This window comes from Chiloscyllium plagiosum, chromosome 28, assembly GCF_004010195.1.
Source record: "Chiloscyllium plagiosum isolate BGI_BamShark_2017 chromosome 28, ASM401019v2, whole genome shotgun sequence".
NCBI lineage: Eukaryota > Metazoa > Chordata > Chondrichthyes > Orectolobiformes > Hemiscylliidae > Chiloscyllium > Chiloscyllium plagiosum.
In genome coordinates, this window is record NC_057737.1 from 12,828,605 (window position 1) to 12,843,210 (window position 14,606).

A 14,606-nucleotide genomic window follows, 5' to 3' on the forward strand; every position below is an offset into this window, starting at 1 on the left:
AAACTGACAACTGAGAAAAGCTGTATTCACAACCACTGAGGTATCCCTCTCCCTTGACAATTTCCGGAAAACACATCAATGAGGAACCAAAACAAAAGGCATGCTGTTTCTCAATTGCTTATTTGACTGTGATTATCAGGGTTAAGTTAGAGGGGTTTTGCATCAGACACTGAAATCTTTTGCACCAAATTGCATGCATTCTGTAGCGTAGAGAAGCTGTTTGGTCCAACTGGTCTGTGCTGATATTTATACTCCACACAAGCTTTTTTTTTCTTTCTTGTGTATCAAATCCTGTCAGCAATCTTTCTAGTCTAAATTAGAAAATGGTGACAATGGGCCAGTTGAAAATGTGGGCATTGAGCAACCAAGCAGTATAGCAGTGGATTAAAAAAAAGAGGTGCCAAAAAGACTGGCAGTACTCCAGATAGCAAAATTGCCAGGCCTGGATGGGATTTACTCCAGATGTGAGGTAAGGGAGCAAATTGCAGAGCTAGTGACAGAAATTTTCCAGATCCCTCTAAATATTTGATTAGAACTGGGGACTGGAGACTTTGAAAATATGAAGCAGTTTAAGAAAGGCTCAGAGGATAACCCAAGAAACTACTGACCTGTCAGCTTGATAGTGGAAAAACTGATGAAGTCCATAATACAGGATAAGATAAATATGTCCTTCAAGAAAAATAATGAGAGTTCTTTCATAAATTGGGTAAATTGAGTCCTTTGACAAGGTGGCACAAGCAGTGGATGAAGGTATTGCTGTGATGGCATATGTTTCAACTTTCAGAATGCAGTGCTACATGGCAGGTCCATTGGCAAATTAGAAATGTTTGGTATTGATGGGTCCTTGGTGTAGAAATTGGCTAAAGGAGAGGGGATAGGTATAGATGAATATTTCGCAGACTGGAAATGAGTTGAAAGTGGTGTTCCCAAGCGATCAGTGTTGGGACCCTTGCTTTTTCTGATTTGTATAAACTATTTGGAGATGGGTGTCAAGAGAAAAGTCTCTAAATTTGTAGATGATACTAAGCTAGGGAGAACAGTGGATTGTGGGGATGACATTGAGTGACTTCAGATGGATATTGACAAGTTGGTCAAATGGCACACAACTGGAAGATGAATTTCAACGCAGAGAAATTTGAGGTAATGTATGTTGGTAGAAGAAACATGAGAAGACTGTACAGACTCAATGGTACAACTTTGAGGATAGTACAGAAGTAAAGGGACCTTGGGGTTCAAGTGCATAACTCTATGAAGATGATCAGAAAAGTTAAAGCACTTATTAAGGTTTAGAGGAACCTTGGGTTATAATTAGAGTGGTGGAATAAAAGCAAGGAAGTGATGCTGCACCTGTACAAATTATAGGTTAGACATTTGGAGTATTATCTTCAGTCTGGGCACCTTATTTAAGCATGTGGCACTGGGAGTAATCCAAAGACTACAACCTTTTGAGGTCTTTAGTCTACTGCTTGGCTCCCTAAATTTTTAATGCAAGGCCTCATCCCTCATTCTCCCTATATCATTGATACCATTGTGTGTACCATTGCCTCTGTCCTATCCTCCCTCTTCAGGATGCCTTACAGCCACTAAGTGATATTTCTGATCTGGCAGCAAGGAGACAACATACCATCTTGGAGTTACATCTGCCACCACAAAAATGCCTGTCCAATGAATACCCTACCACTGTCACTCCTTTCTTCCTTCCCTCCTGTGCAGTCTTCACTCCCTTGAGGAATGAGCATCTCGTCAGCTTCCAAAAGTGGAAAAGCAGTTTGTGAGCAGGCCCCAGGGGACTTCTGCACTGACTGCCTGATTCCTTTTGACTGCCTGGTGGTCAGCTGCTACCTCTTTTCCTCCAGTCCCTTTAGCAGCAGTGTGACCACCTCTCTAAATGTGGTCTCCACGTAACTTTCCGTCTTGATGTGCCACAGTGTCTTCAACCACTGCTCAAACTCTGAAACGTGGAGCGTTTCTTCCACATGTGGTCATCTAGGACGTTGGTGGGTTCCATGACTTCCCACATATGACAATTACTGATTTCATTTGGCTGCACACACTCATCATGAGTTAAACTTAAATTTGCTTAGTCTGACTTGTTAACTTTTCTAATTAGTTAACTGTTAAGATGCTTCCTTTACTTTAACTTTTGTGACTTTTTATTCTCTGACTTTTACTTATCCCTGGTGCTTCTCCATTCAACCCGTGATGTTCTTCCAGCTCTTGGTCTTTGGTTTGACCCTGTCCCCACTGATCTGTGCAAGTAATTAGGAAAACAAGACAGAACAAAAAGAAAGGCTCCCTCCCACATTTCACCTAATTCCACACTGACCAAACTGCCACACCTCACTCACTGCTGCCTGCACTTTGTCCTCATGCTTATCCAGGTTTCCCTTAAATGTGGTTTGTCTCAAATACTTCTGCTTGTGAACCTTGTGTGCCTACGTTTTCGATAAAGAAATTTCTTCTGAATTCCCTATTGGATTTGTTATGGCTACCCTATTTTGTGTCCAAAAACACAATGCTGAGGGTGCTGGAAATCCAAAATAAAAACAAATGCTGAAGCAGAGCAGTTTTGGCAGTGTCTCTGCAGAGAGAAGCAAGCATTTCAGGTCTGTGACCTTTTCACCAGAACTGGAAAAGGTAAAATGTGATAGGTTTGAGCAAGTGAAAGATGGGAAGACCGAAAGGCAAGGTCTGTGATGGAGGGCAGGAGAAATTAACTTGTAAGACATCCATGGATCTGAACTGCACTGACTAGTTATGGGACAAAAACAATGTTTTTTTTGGCACGATATTTGTACCTTTGCATTACCAACCCTTTTTACTACTGTATCATGAAACCTCTGATCATATATTCTCTCTTGGCCTACTGTTTATCACAGACTACCCTTCTGATGTTTCCAGCCTTTCTCTACGTTCCAACTGAGCCCCTTTTACTTGTGCAACTATTATGTTTTTAACTTTAGTTCTGCTGACCTTTTCCCATTTCCACAGATGCTGTCCATCCTGTTGTGCACTTCTAATGTTTTCTATTTTTAGTTTTAGTTTTTTGTTAGTCCTAGTGTTTAGGAAAACAAATGAAGCATCTTTCTATGTCTAATCTGTCAAAATCATCCATAATCTTGAAGAGCACTGTCTTATAAAGGTACTTTGAGGATCTACCACTGTTGAGGTGCTGGTTGGAGAGAGTTATGTCTTTGAAATCTTTGGATTCTCAAACCTCTTTTATTGCTGTAGTGATATTGTACTTTGACTACGGATGATGAGTTGTATAGAGATCAGTGAGCCCTGGAGCTGCAAGTTGTTATACCAGAAAATAAATCCCCTGATTTCATTTTGGAAAATAATGTACTGCTAGCATTTTGTTGTGGGGGTGGAGGATGGAATGTTTTTGTTTGTTTAAAGAGAAAGGGATGTAAGGTGATAGAAATTTTCATGCCCTGTGCAAAACAACTGTAGCATCTTTTATGTTTTATGTTGACTTGAAAGACTTAAGTACATGTTATTGACATTTTGTGCGAGTCACTAAATGACCACTAAATTTGCCTGATCTGTGGAACTGGACTGACAGATCATGGTTTAAACTCTGAAGTATTACTAGCCCCACTATACTATATTTCATGTTGTGACAATTACCACAAAGTATAACATAGCATTACAGATCTATTATGTTTGTTACAAATGTGGAATTATGTAATTAGCTCCAGTGCTAAGTGAGATGAATGTGTGTTCAGAATATGGCAATTATGTTAAAACCATGATTTTTACAATGTAATTGTTTCCTTCCCTTTCTCAAGCTGGCAGAGTTTGAACTTAAGTGTAGATATAGAGCACTAAGTTTATAAATGCTTCTGCTCGACTTTTAAATGCAGTGATCTTGTAAAATAAACTCTATTGAAAGCAAAATATGTGGATGCTGGAAGTGTGAAATAAAAACAGAATTGCAAGGAGTGCTCATGTCTTGCAAAATCTGAGAGAGAAATTGAGTTACTAATTCAAGTCAAACTGGCACTTCTGAAGAATCCTGTTTGACTCAAAATTAATTCTGATTCTCTCCACAGTTGCTAATAAATTTCCTGCATAGTCATAGTATTTTCATTTTTGTGTTTTTCCTAAATTAAGCATCAATGAAGATTGTAATTCCTTGAGCAAGTAAAGTATCGCAAGCAGTACTGTGGTATGATCACATCTATTAATCAGTCAAACGAATAGCACTGGCACTGTCATTGGCTCATTCTAGCCCAGGTCTGTGGGCAGAATGCTGGCATTAATTTAGGATCATGCCATTGAGGAAGTTTGTGAATTTCTGTACTGGAGTGAAAAATGAATTATGTGATTGTCATTAGACTAACTTAAACCTGCGAAGATGGTGCACAGAAATTCCCCTTTCTATACTTAACCCTGTATTTTGGTCACTGGAAATTACTTAACATTTTACACTTTATAATGACTTGATACATTATTTGTTGCAGAAAAGTCTTCTCCAGTAAGATTGGAACGTATCTCATTTGAAACGTCTTGGAGAGGCGTGGCGCACATTAAAAAAAAATCACATCCAGCGGTCATCTTCAAATCTTTGCCGCCCCACTGCCCTGTTTGTCATTTCAGTTTGCAAACAGCTATAATGTAACTTTGCTATTTTTAGATCTCCTGAAATTTGTACTGTATGTTCATGCTGACTGACTTGTTGAGTATTTAGTATAAATCTGTTGGTTATATGTAGCCAAAGATCAAAGCTGCATGGTTGAGATAAAAAATTTGGCATAATGCACTCCTGCACTCTGGTGTTGCAGAACCATCGCTCACTTTCATCTGTTAAGTTGAAGAAGTAATTTTCCAATTACAACCTATCGAAAATGGATATAGATGCTTGACAGAAGGCAGTTTATCTACTTTTCTATTTACATAATGCTTTAAATCGATCAATTTTTTTCATTGCCATTCCTGTAACTTAATTTTTCTTGTTATCTCGCCCTTGAAATCATTGTGATGTCTACCTTCCAAAGTTTAGAGAATAATGGAATAGTTACAGTAATTCAATCTACTGTGCAACTTTATGCCCAGCTAGACATCAGATACAGGGAATCAAAGTGAAAGAAAATTTATTCAGATATAGATATCAGAAGTATAAATCTTATGTTGGATGTTCCAGACCATTTGCTTTTAACATCAGTAACTTCTATCTACACCATTGGGCCACTTTGAGCCACATTAGCAAGTTTGAGTAAGTGTTCTCCATTTGCGTGGCATAGAGGAGTCAGTGAAGAGGAGATGACAGTGTCAGTCAGATGTGAAAATTATTGATCTTTCCTTATACACTGTATTAAAACAACAGCTAACTTTGTGCCCTGTGTAAATAAGTTAATTTTGGATTGGGTCATCAAATTTCAGATCTCTTCGGTCACTGGAGATTATCATTAAATTCCTGGTTGTCAAAAGTTATTGAAGAACGTATGCATGTTCAGTGGTAATGTTGTATGACAGTGTTTGTAGAGCAGCTGGAGTATCGAATTAATGAGTATGTTTGTGTTTTGTACAGGTAAAGCCAAAGGGGAAAAAGAGAAACTCCCAGAGCCACAAACCAACAAAGGTAATTTTTAAAAAATCTAGTGTGTGTAGAGATCGGGCGGTATGTCCGTGCGCACATGCTGGTATGATCTGGAACAATACTACATTTACCACAAATGAAGCGGTCACAATAAGTCAGGATCACAAAAGTTGCTTTCATTGTAAATATCTGCTATAATTGGAAGAAAACAGTGTAGATTCATATCCAGGGATTTAATGTTTAGTAATACTAGCACTTTTCATCTGTTAGTTTCCTGACCACCTTAACATCTAACCTGCTTCTGATACTGCATGGATACATATTTGGTGTTGAATGATAACTATTTGTGTCTTAATTAGAATTTAGAATTAACATCAAATATAAAAATGTGTGACACACCAGTTGAAATTAACTCTTGAAATATGTATTTTGTGTATGTATCACTTCTGCATATAAAAGCTAAACATGTTATTTGCCAAATATCCCCAATCTAAGATTGTGACTTTTTGTGATAACATTATCATGGCAAATCTTTTCATTATAGTTTGAGGATGGGTAATGAATTGTTTTAACTTGGCCTTTGCTTTTCAGACCAACAAGTGTGCTGAAGTCATAAAAATAGGCATATCAAATGTGATCGAAGTTTAAATTCTAAAGCTGTAATTTGTATGTTTTTGAACGTATTCTGGAAGTGAATGTACTCAAGGTTTTATTGGAGTAATTTGGAGTCTATAATTGCTCCGAGGGACAGCTACAGACATTTGGATGAAGCAGTAGCTTCTATGGACATTGGAAAATTATTTGTTAAAAATATTTTTTTCTATAGGATTTTTTCCTTTTTCTTTCTGCTTTTATTGTAAATGCTATTAACTTTGTGCTGGCAATATGCATTTGTGAGCTCCAATACAGTAGTAATGGGTGGAGAGATGTATTTGCATTTTTCTTTTGTTTAAATAAAACTATAACAGTATTTATATTGTATAAAATTGGGACAAGCGTAAGCAAAGACCAATTGACACTACTGCAACAAGATAATGGCAAACCTTCCACATCAGCCCCATTGTCTGAACCATCCTCCTATCTCTTGATTGCCTCAGCGTCCAGAAATCGATTAATCTCAGTCTTGGCTATAATTATTAATTTAGCATCTACAGCCCTCTGGAATAGAGAATTTCCAAGATTTACAACCCAGTAAGTGACAAAATCCATCCTCATAGTAGTTGTATCTTATTAGTTCTAGACTTTCCAGGCAGAGGAAATAGCCTCTTGAAATCTATTCTGTCCTGTTAAGCCCATTAGTAATTTTGTACATTTCAATGAGACCATATATTTTGCCATAGTTCTCATGGGATAGCTAGTGCATTCCAGAAACCAATCTAGTGAATCTTTGTTGCACCCTCTCAAAACAGAGCATAAGCTATGTCCGGGAGTAGGACATTTGCTCCCTTGAGCCTATTTTGCATTTCTATTTGCAGTTCTACTTTAAACATTAAACCTAACAGCCTTTCCTCCATCACAAACTGGGAAAGAGGCTTCCACAGGCTCAACCGTCCAAGAGAAAACCTATCTCCTCAACTTAGTCTTAAATGGGAGACCCAATTTTATTTTAAACTGTGTACCCCGTCGTTCTCGTTCCTTCTATGAGGTAATATGCTTTCAGCATCTGCCCTATGAAGTCCTCTCAATATCTCCGCAGATGCTGCCAGACCTGCCAAGTTTCTCTAGCTGTAACTCCAGATATGGTCTCAGCTGTGTTCTGTACAACTGAGCAAGAGAACTCTATTTTCATATTCTTGATGCCTGACAATATATAACAATATTCCATTTTTGCTTCCAAATCACCTGCTATGTCTGCATGATAAAGTTTTGCGATCATAGCTGATCCAGTATTCCTCATGTCCACTTATCTGACCTTTTCTGGTGATCCTTGATTTCCCGATTGATCAAGAACTTATCTCAGTTTTAAATATGTGTAAGGCCTCTGCCTCCCACAAGTCTCTGTGGCAAGGAGTTCCAAAGACTTGCAACCCTCTCAGAAGAATTGCCTCCTCACCTCAGTCTTAAATTGGCACCCCTTTATTCTGATACAATGCTCTCTGGTCCTACACACTTGCATGAGGGGAAACAATTGTCTCAGCATTTACCCTGTCAAGCTATATAACAATTCTATATTTCAATGAGTTTATCTTTCATATGTTAAATTACAGTGAGTAGAATCCCAGACTGTTTAATCTTTGCTCATAGCCCCTCCGTGCCAGGGATCATCTTTGTGCACCTTCTCTGCCTCCAATATATAATACCTTCTCTTAAATAAGAGGGCCAAAATTCTTTGCAGTACTCCAAATATGGTCCCATCAGCACCGTGTACAGTTGTAGTAAAGCTTTCCTACTCTTGTACTCCAACTCCCTTCAAATAACAGCCAACATTCCATTCGCCTTCCTGATTACTTGCTGCACATGTATGCTAGCTCTGTGTGTTTCATGTACAAGTATCCCCACATCCTTTATGTTGAAGCTTTCTACAGTTCTCCATTTTTAATATTCTGTTCTTTTGTTCTCCCTTCCAAAATGAACAGCTTTATGTTTTCCCATTTGCCAACTTTTTGCCCACTTAACCTATCAATCTCTTTCTCTAAACTGTATCCCCCCCTCTTAGCCTACCTTTCCATCTATTTTAGTTTCGTCTGCAAATTTGGCTACAAAACATTCACATCCTTTATACTGTAAGCAGTTGTGTTCCCAGCACTGATCCCTTTGGAATCCCACTGGTCATGGGTCACCAACTAAAAAGAATCCCTGAATCCCGGTCGCTGAATTGGACAGTAGGTAGCTGAGAATGTAAGCCAGTGTTGTTTTCAAATTTAAAATCTTTTGATTATAGTACATCTGTTCAGGATAGAAGTTGTTCAGTTTTGGGAATGCATAAATGTAAATTGTTTACTATTATTGTTTTTTATAGTTTAGAATTTTGCTGTGATACACTTATCAGCTGACAAATATTTTATGCTTTGTGGGGATGCAGCAAACCAAGGTGGCCGTTTCAATCTTTGAGCCTTTCTGTTCTCAGAAATGCTTCTAAACTTGCTAACAGCCATCTGGATTGCTGAGTCTTGGCCGATCTGCAATGAACTCAAGCCAATTGGATGCTAGTTTTGTCCAATCACAAGAAAAATAGATTTCTTTTTGTATTTGTAGGACTCATTGGTTTGGGGGCTGACAAAGGGAAGGGAGTAGAAGAGACATTCAACTGCAATCTTAGCAATTTGAGCAGTTTCAAATTAAAAGTAATAGTTTTGCAACTAAATATTGCTTTTATTTTCTGTCTTCCTTTTACATCAACACATTGAGCTGAAAAAGGGATCAACTAATTACTGCATGTTGTTCTGAAGGAGTTGGTTAAACATACTTAGCCGAGGTGTGTGTTCTCTGATAACATTATTTGAATTGTAATTTAGGATTGTCAAACCTAGACATGTTGAATTGTTTAAGGTCAAATCAATAACAAAGAAAAAATAATTTGCTGATTTCTTATCAAGTTCCTGAAATATCTGAGCATTACAATTCAATATTTTAGGTTATTTTTACATTGACATAAAGCAAGTCCAGTATACTTAGAATGGCGATTTTATTTAAATGACTCAAAAAGCATCAACTTGTCCAAAGCCTTCTCTGATGTCCGGGTTTTAAAGTGCTGTCACCTAATGACTATATCATCGTTATACTTTGCCTTTTCTCTCTCTAAATTTCAGTTATTCCTGTATCACAAACAACTGTCCAACCATTCTTTGAATTAATATCATTAATGTCGTCTTCTGTTTAACTGATTAGGTCGTCTTTCTTGAACTTGACCTTCACCTTGAAAGCAATTGGTCATTGTATCTTATTGGAAAATTTCTAGTTCCCACTGTTAGTGCTGGTTCCAATTGTATCTGTTCAATAACATATCCAGGTATTCTTCATACAATCAGAACAGTCTCCCCAGTGTCCATCCTTCGTCTTCTCCTCGTCCTTTTCATTATGGTGACAGAATCTAGAAGTATGGGATCAGGAACAGTGTTAATGCTTGACTTTATCTTTTTAACAATTGTTGATTCCAAGTCAGTTGTTGATCATTCTTAATTCTATCTGATGTTTTTGAAAGTTTCTCCAGCTCAATATAGGAAAGACAAAACCTGTAGTCATTAATTTAGTTCCTATAAACTTCTAAACATTTGCTTTCTCAGTTGCCGTTTCTGGATCCTTTTGGTGGATAATGTCTTTGTATCTTATTTGATTTTTGAGCTGACTTTATTCCTCAACATCTATTCCTATCACTGCGATTCTTATCATTTATCATTGCAGTACTAGCCTTTTTCAGGGCTAACTGTCCTGCAGATTCTATTTCAGGTTTTTTTTATATAGTGGCTTTATCTTTACAATACTTTTCTAACTGGTTTCACTATTTTTAGCCTTCATTTGTTCTAAGTCATGTGAAATAGTTTTGCTTGCGTACCCTGTCCCTGCGCTTTCACTAACATGGCCCAGGCCAGATTCCACTGGTTCCCTGTGTCGCCATAAATCAAGTCCAATTTATCCCTCATGCAATCACACATGGGCTTGTGTTGACCTATTTCAGTGACCTGGTTCAGCTTTGTTTCTGGATGCAATTCTGAAATTTACATTCACTTGTTTCAGTCTTAAAACAGAGACTAATACTTGAAAAGCTATATCTTTCAATCTGCAAAAAAAAAAACTTTTTGTTTGCAGTGAGTCACTAGTGTTTGCTTGTGTTCTTATGGTATTAGGCTACTTGCAGTTTATTGCAATGATTTCCTCAACTAAAAACATTCAACATTTTGTAGGTAGGTCTTGTTAGTCAATTTTGTTCTAGTTATTCAAGTTTAAATATTTAATGCTGATTATACTATTAAAAGGAGAAGCAACAGCCTAGTGGTATTGTCACTGGACTGTTAATCCAGTGACCCAGGAAATGTTCTGAAACCTGGGTTCAGGCTGGTGGAATTTGAATTCAGTAAAAATCTGGAATTAGAGCCTAATAATGACCATGAATCCATTGACAATTATTGGGAAAATCCATCTGCTTCACTAACTCCCTTTCCTGTCTGTCCCACATGTGATTCCAGACCCACAGCGATGTGGTTGACTCTTAACCCTCTAGGCAATTAGGCATGGGCAATAAATTCCAGTCTCGCCAGTGATGCTCTCATCCTGTGAATGAATAATGTCCCACATGTGATTCCAGACCCACAGCGATGTGGTTGACTCTTAACCCTGAAGAAGGGCATGTGCCCGAAACGTCGAATCTTCTGTTCCCTAGATGCTGCCTGACCTGCTGTGCTGTTCCAGCAATAAAGTTTCAGCTTTGATCTCCAGCGTCTGCAGACCTCACTTTCTCCTCTTAACCCTCTAGGCAATTAGGCATGGGCAATAAATTCCAGTCTCGCCAGTGATGCTCTCATCCTGTGAATGAATAAAAAGTCATTTGACTATTGTTTAAAATCTTGACAAATAATTGCATCTCTATCTCTGTGACTTCCATTTGAAATTGAATCATTATAAATGTTTATTTTCTTTACAGTCCATTCTAGTATTTGATGAATCATTCAGTGACTTCAAAATTTTCAATGCAGTTTGACTAAAACAATTGGAAAAGAGATAGTGGGACTTCAAATGTTTGAAGCATTCTGATTCATTTCATAATTGGTTTGACTTATTTTTCTCTTTGGAATTAATGACTCACTGCTTTGAGAGCCAAGATTTTATTTTAACATCAAAGTTTTTTTTTTAATAGTGACTTGAAAATAGAGCAATAACATTTTCTCTCACATTAGGGATCTTAAAATAGAAGTCCAGACTCTCTGAACTAGATTCTCAAGTGTTAGCTCGATTAAACTTTTCAAGTTGTAGAGTTATATAAATGTCAGTCACTGAGCAATATTATTCCTCACAAGTTATCACTACAATTTCAGTGAAATGCAGGGAAGTTTGCCTTTTTTAATGCAGTTGTATGGTAGCCTTTCCTTTCCACAAGGTTGGTTAGCTGGACTGTTGGTTTGTGATGCAGTGATGCCAACAACACTGGTGCAATTTTCGTCCAGGCTGAGGTCACCATGAAGGCTCTATCTTCTCAAACTCACCCCTTTGCTGTTATATAGTGACCCTGAGGTTAGACCTACTGCCAGTCATCTCTCTCCTTAATGAGAGAGCAGCCTGTGGTGCTCTGGCATTATGGCGATGCTCACTTTCACTTCATTTCGTTTCATTGTGCTAAGGATATGCAAAACTATCAGACTTGCCTGCTTGAATTGTAACAGTCACCTGGATTGCATATGATATGTAAGGCTTTATCTGCCCAGCTTGAGTTGAGCCAGGAGATTGTTTGCAGATGTGTAATATGGAATTGATGTACCAGTGAATATAATTCTTTCATTGGCGGTGGTGATGAGCAGTTTGAGGTGATAAATTAGGTTTGAAGAAAGATCTTTCATTTCTAAAAGCAGCTATCATGTTATATGACATTTCTAACCATTCACAGTAAACACAATTTTTTAAAGAAAATTCACTGTTATAGGCAAAAAATTTACACTGAGGAAAATCGCAAACACAGTAAATGAGACAAATGAAAACAGAAAATGCTGAAAGATCAACAGATCAGACAGCATCTGTGCAGAGAGAAACCAAGTTAATGTTTGAAGTCTGATGTTTTCTCAAAACATGCAATCTACAATCTGTGTTTCAAGTTTATAACTATCTGACCCAGGCAAAAAGGACGCTGGTTAACTTCAGCATGGTTTTGCTCCAGTTCCATTACATCAAACAATTCAATAGTACCAAATATTTGCAAGCCAACAGCCAAACTGCTTACTGCAAAGTCCCACAAGTAGCAATGAAGAATCTTAAATTGATAAATGTTGTATCATAAATGGTGACCAACACCAAAAGAGTCTTTTATGTCTGCTTTGGCCATCTGATGTCTCCATTTAAAGATAGCGCTTCTCCAGTAGTAAAATAAATTGTCATTACCTGAGGGCTTCTGCCTCGATAAATAGGCAAAGTCTTTTCTCTGGGGTCAGGGAATCCAGAACTAGAAGGCATAGGTTTAGGGTGAGAGGGGAAAGATATAAAAGAGACCTAAGAGGCAACTTTTTCACGCAGAGGGTGGTACGTGTATGGATTGTGCTGCCAGAGGAAGTGGTGGAGGCTGGTACAATTGCAACATTTAAGAGGCATTTGGATGGGTGTATGAATAGGAAGCGTTTGGAGGGATATGGGCCGGGTGCTGGCAGATGTGACTAGATTGGGTTGGGATATCTGGTAGGCATGGGTGGGTTGGACCGAAGGGTCTGTTTCCATGCTGTACATCTCTGACTCTATGACCATCCTTTCAGGCAGAGAGTTCTAGATCCCTACAATCTTTTGGATTAAAAATATCCTTCTCAACTCTGCTCTGATTTTTCCACAGATTGCATTAAATCAGTAGCCCCTAATTGCTTCTGCTTCTGCTAATGGAAATGGGTCATTTTTGTTTAATCCACTGTATTCAGGCCACTCCATTTTGTATAGTTTAGTTATTCCACACCAGCCAAAATTGTCATGCAGGAAATACCGGGTACAAAGTTGCAAGTTTTAGGAATTGACTCTTGTCTCTTGCTTTCAAATACACTTCAGGTGTTTCAGTAATGTAACACCATTTGTATTGATGTGAAATTGAAATTGTTGATTACTTCATCTCACAATGTAATGTTGAAGATACCAGAGAGCATAAAAAGTTGCCATGTTTAGTTGTGAGGACTTCAAAATAGTACTGTATGTCACTTAACTTACAATTGAACATCAGTTTAAAAAAATTCAATGTACTATAAGCATGAAAATGAATTTTCTTCTTCTAATAGTCTGAAGCCAGATATATTTGCCATAACGATTACCATTTCATTTGTGTCAGCTTTAGCTCAGTGTCGCGCACTCCTAATTCTCAGTTTAAAAAATAATGTGGTTACAGTCCTCTTTTTAAAAAAAAGTGAATATGTAATTTAATGTAGCACTTCATTACAGTACTGTGGAAATGGTACATTGTTCAAGTTACAGCACCATCCTTTGGATGAGATGTTAAAAAGTGGCGCTGTCTTCTGAGATGGACGTAAAGTATTCTGCCACACAATTCTGAGAGGAGAATGTGCCTTGGTGTACAATCATCCCTTGACGAATAAATGCATAGGACAAATTATCTGATTATTTAATTGCTATTTATGTGACTTTGCTGTTTGTAAATTTCTATATTTACAAATAATAGACTATATTTTAAAAATGTTTTGGTTGTAAAGTGCTTTGGGGCACCTTAATGCTGTGATGAATGAAAAGATTTATTTTCTGCCATAATTCAGTGAAGTGAAGTTTGACAGACTTGAATTGTTACATTATGAAAGTAAATAGTTTTTGACTATATATGCAAACTTTTCCATTTTAATGTTTCAAACTAAATGGGTGTACAGCTCAATGTACAGCTTCGATGTTGATTGGGCTGGGGTTAATCAGATTGATAAAATAACGAGAAGGAAAATGGTGATTCACAGCATTTGAAAAAAATGGCATGACACAAAATTGCCAATTTTTTTGATTCCTGCTCATGTTGGGAATCTATTAATTTTGTGATCTTTAAAATTTTAAAGTTGTATTATTATTGCAACTTGTATTTATTTCAATAGCTCAGTGGAGTTGAACAATGAAGATGTGACTATGATTGCATCTTTTGAGAAGAAAATTATACACTTTTCCCAAATTGGTAAAATGGCACCACTTTTCCAAACTATTGATTGAACATGTGTGAAAGCATTCCTTTCTGTAACATCACAGTTTGGTTTCAACATATGGATAAAAACTTTCAACATGTGATACTGGATCCATTCGTTTCTAGAATTTAGTTGTGCAGGGTAAATTTATACCTGTCAATTGCAGACAAACACTATCCATTTTTCCTGTCAACATTGGCAGGCAAGATCATTGTGAAATATCTGCCGTTTTTAATTAAGCAATTGGAATGCCTGTTTAAACAACAAACATCCCT

General features: G+C 37.5%; 1 protein-coding gene across 2 annotated transcripts in view; it reads left to right on the forward strand.

Annotated features, from left to right (window-relative positions):
• The window catches only part of akap10 (A kinase (PRKA) anchor protein 10), a 67,988-nt gene that overhangs the window by 16,073 nt on the left and 37,309 nt on the right, over positions 1 to 14,606 (forward strand). For both annotated transcript variants that reach the window (XM_043718328.1, XM_043718329.1), the window contains exon 2: positions 5,537 to 5,587. In XM_043718328.1, coding sequence (XP_043574263.1) covers positions 5,537 to 5,587 — 51 coding nt within the window. The remainder of the gene's footprint in view (positions 1 to 5,536; positions 5,588 to 14,606) is intronic.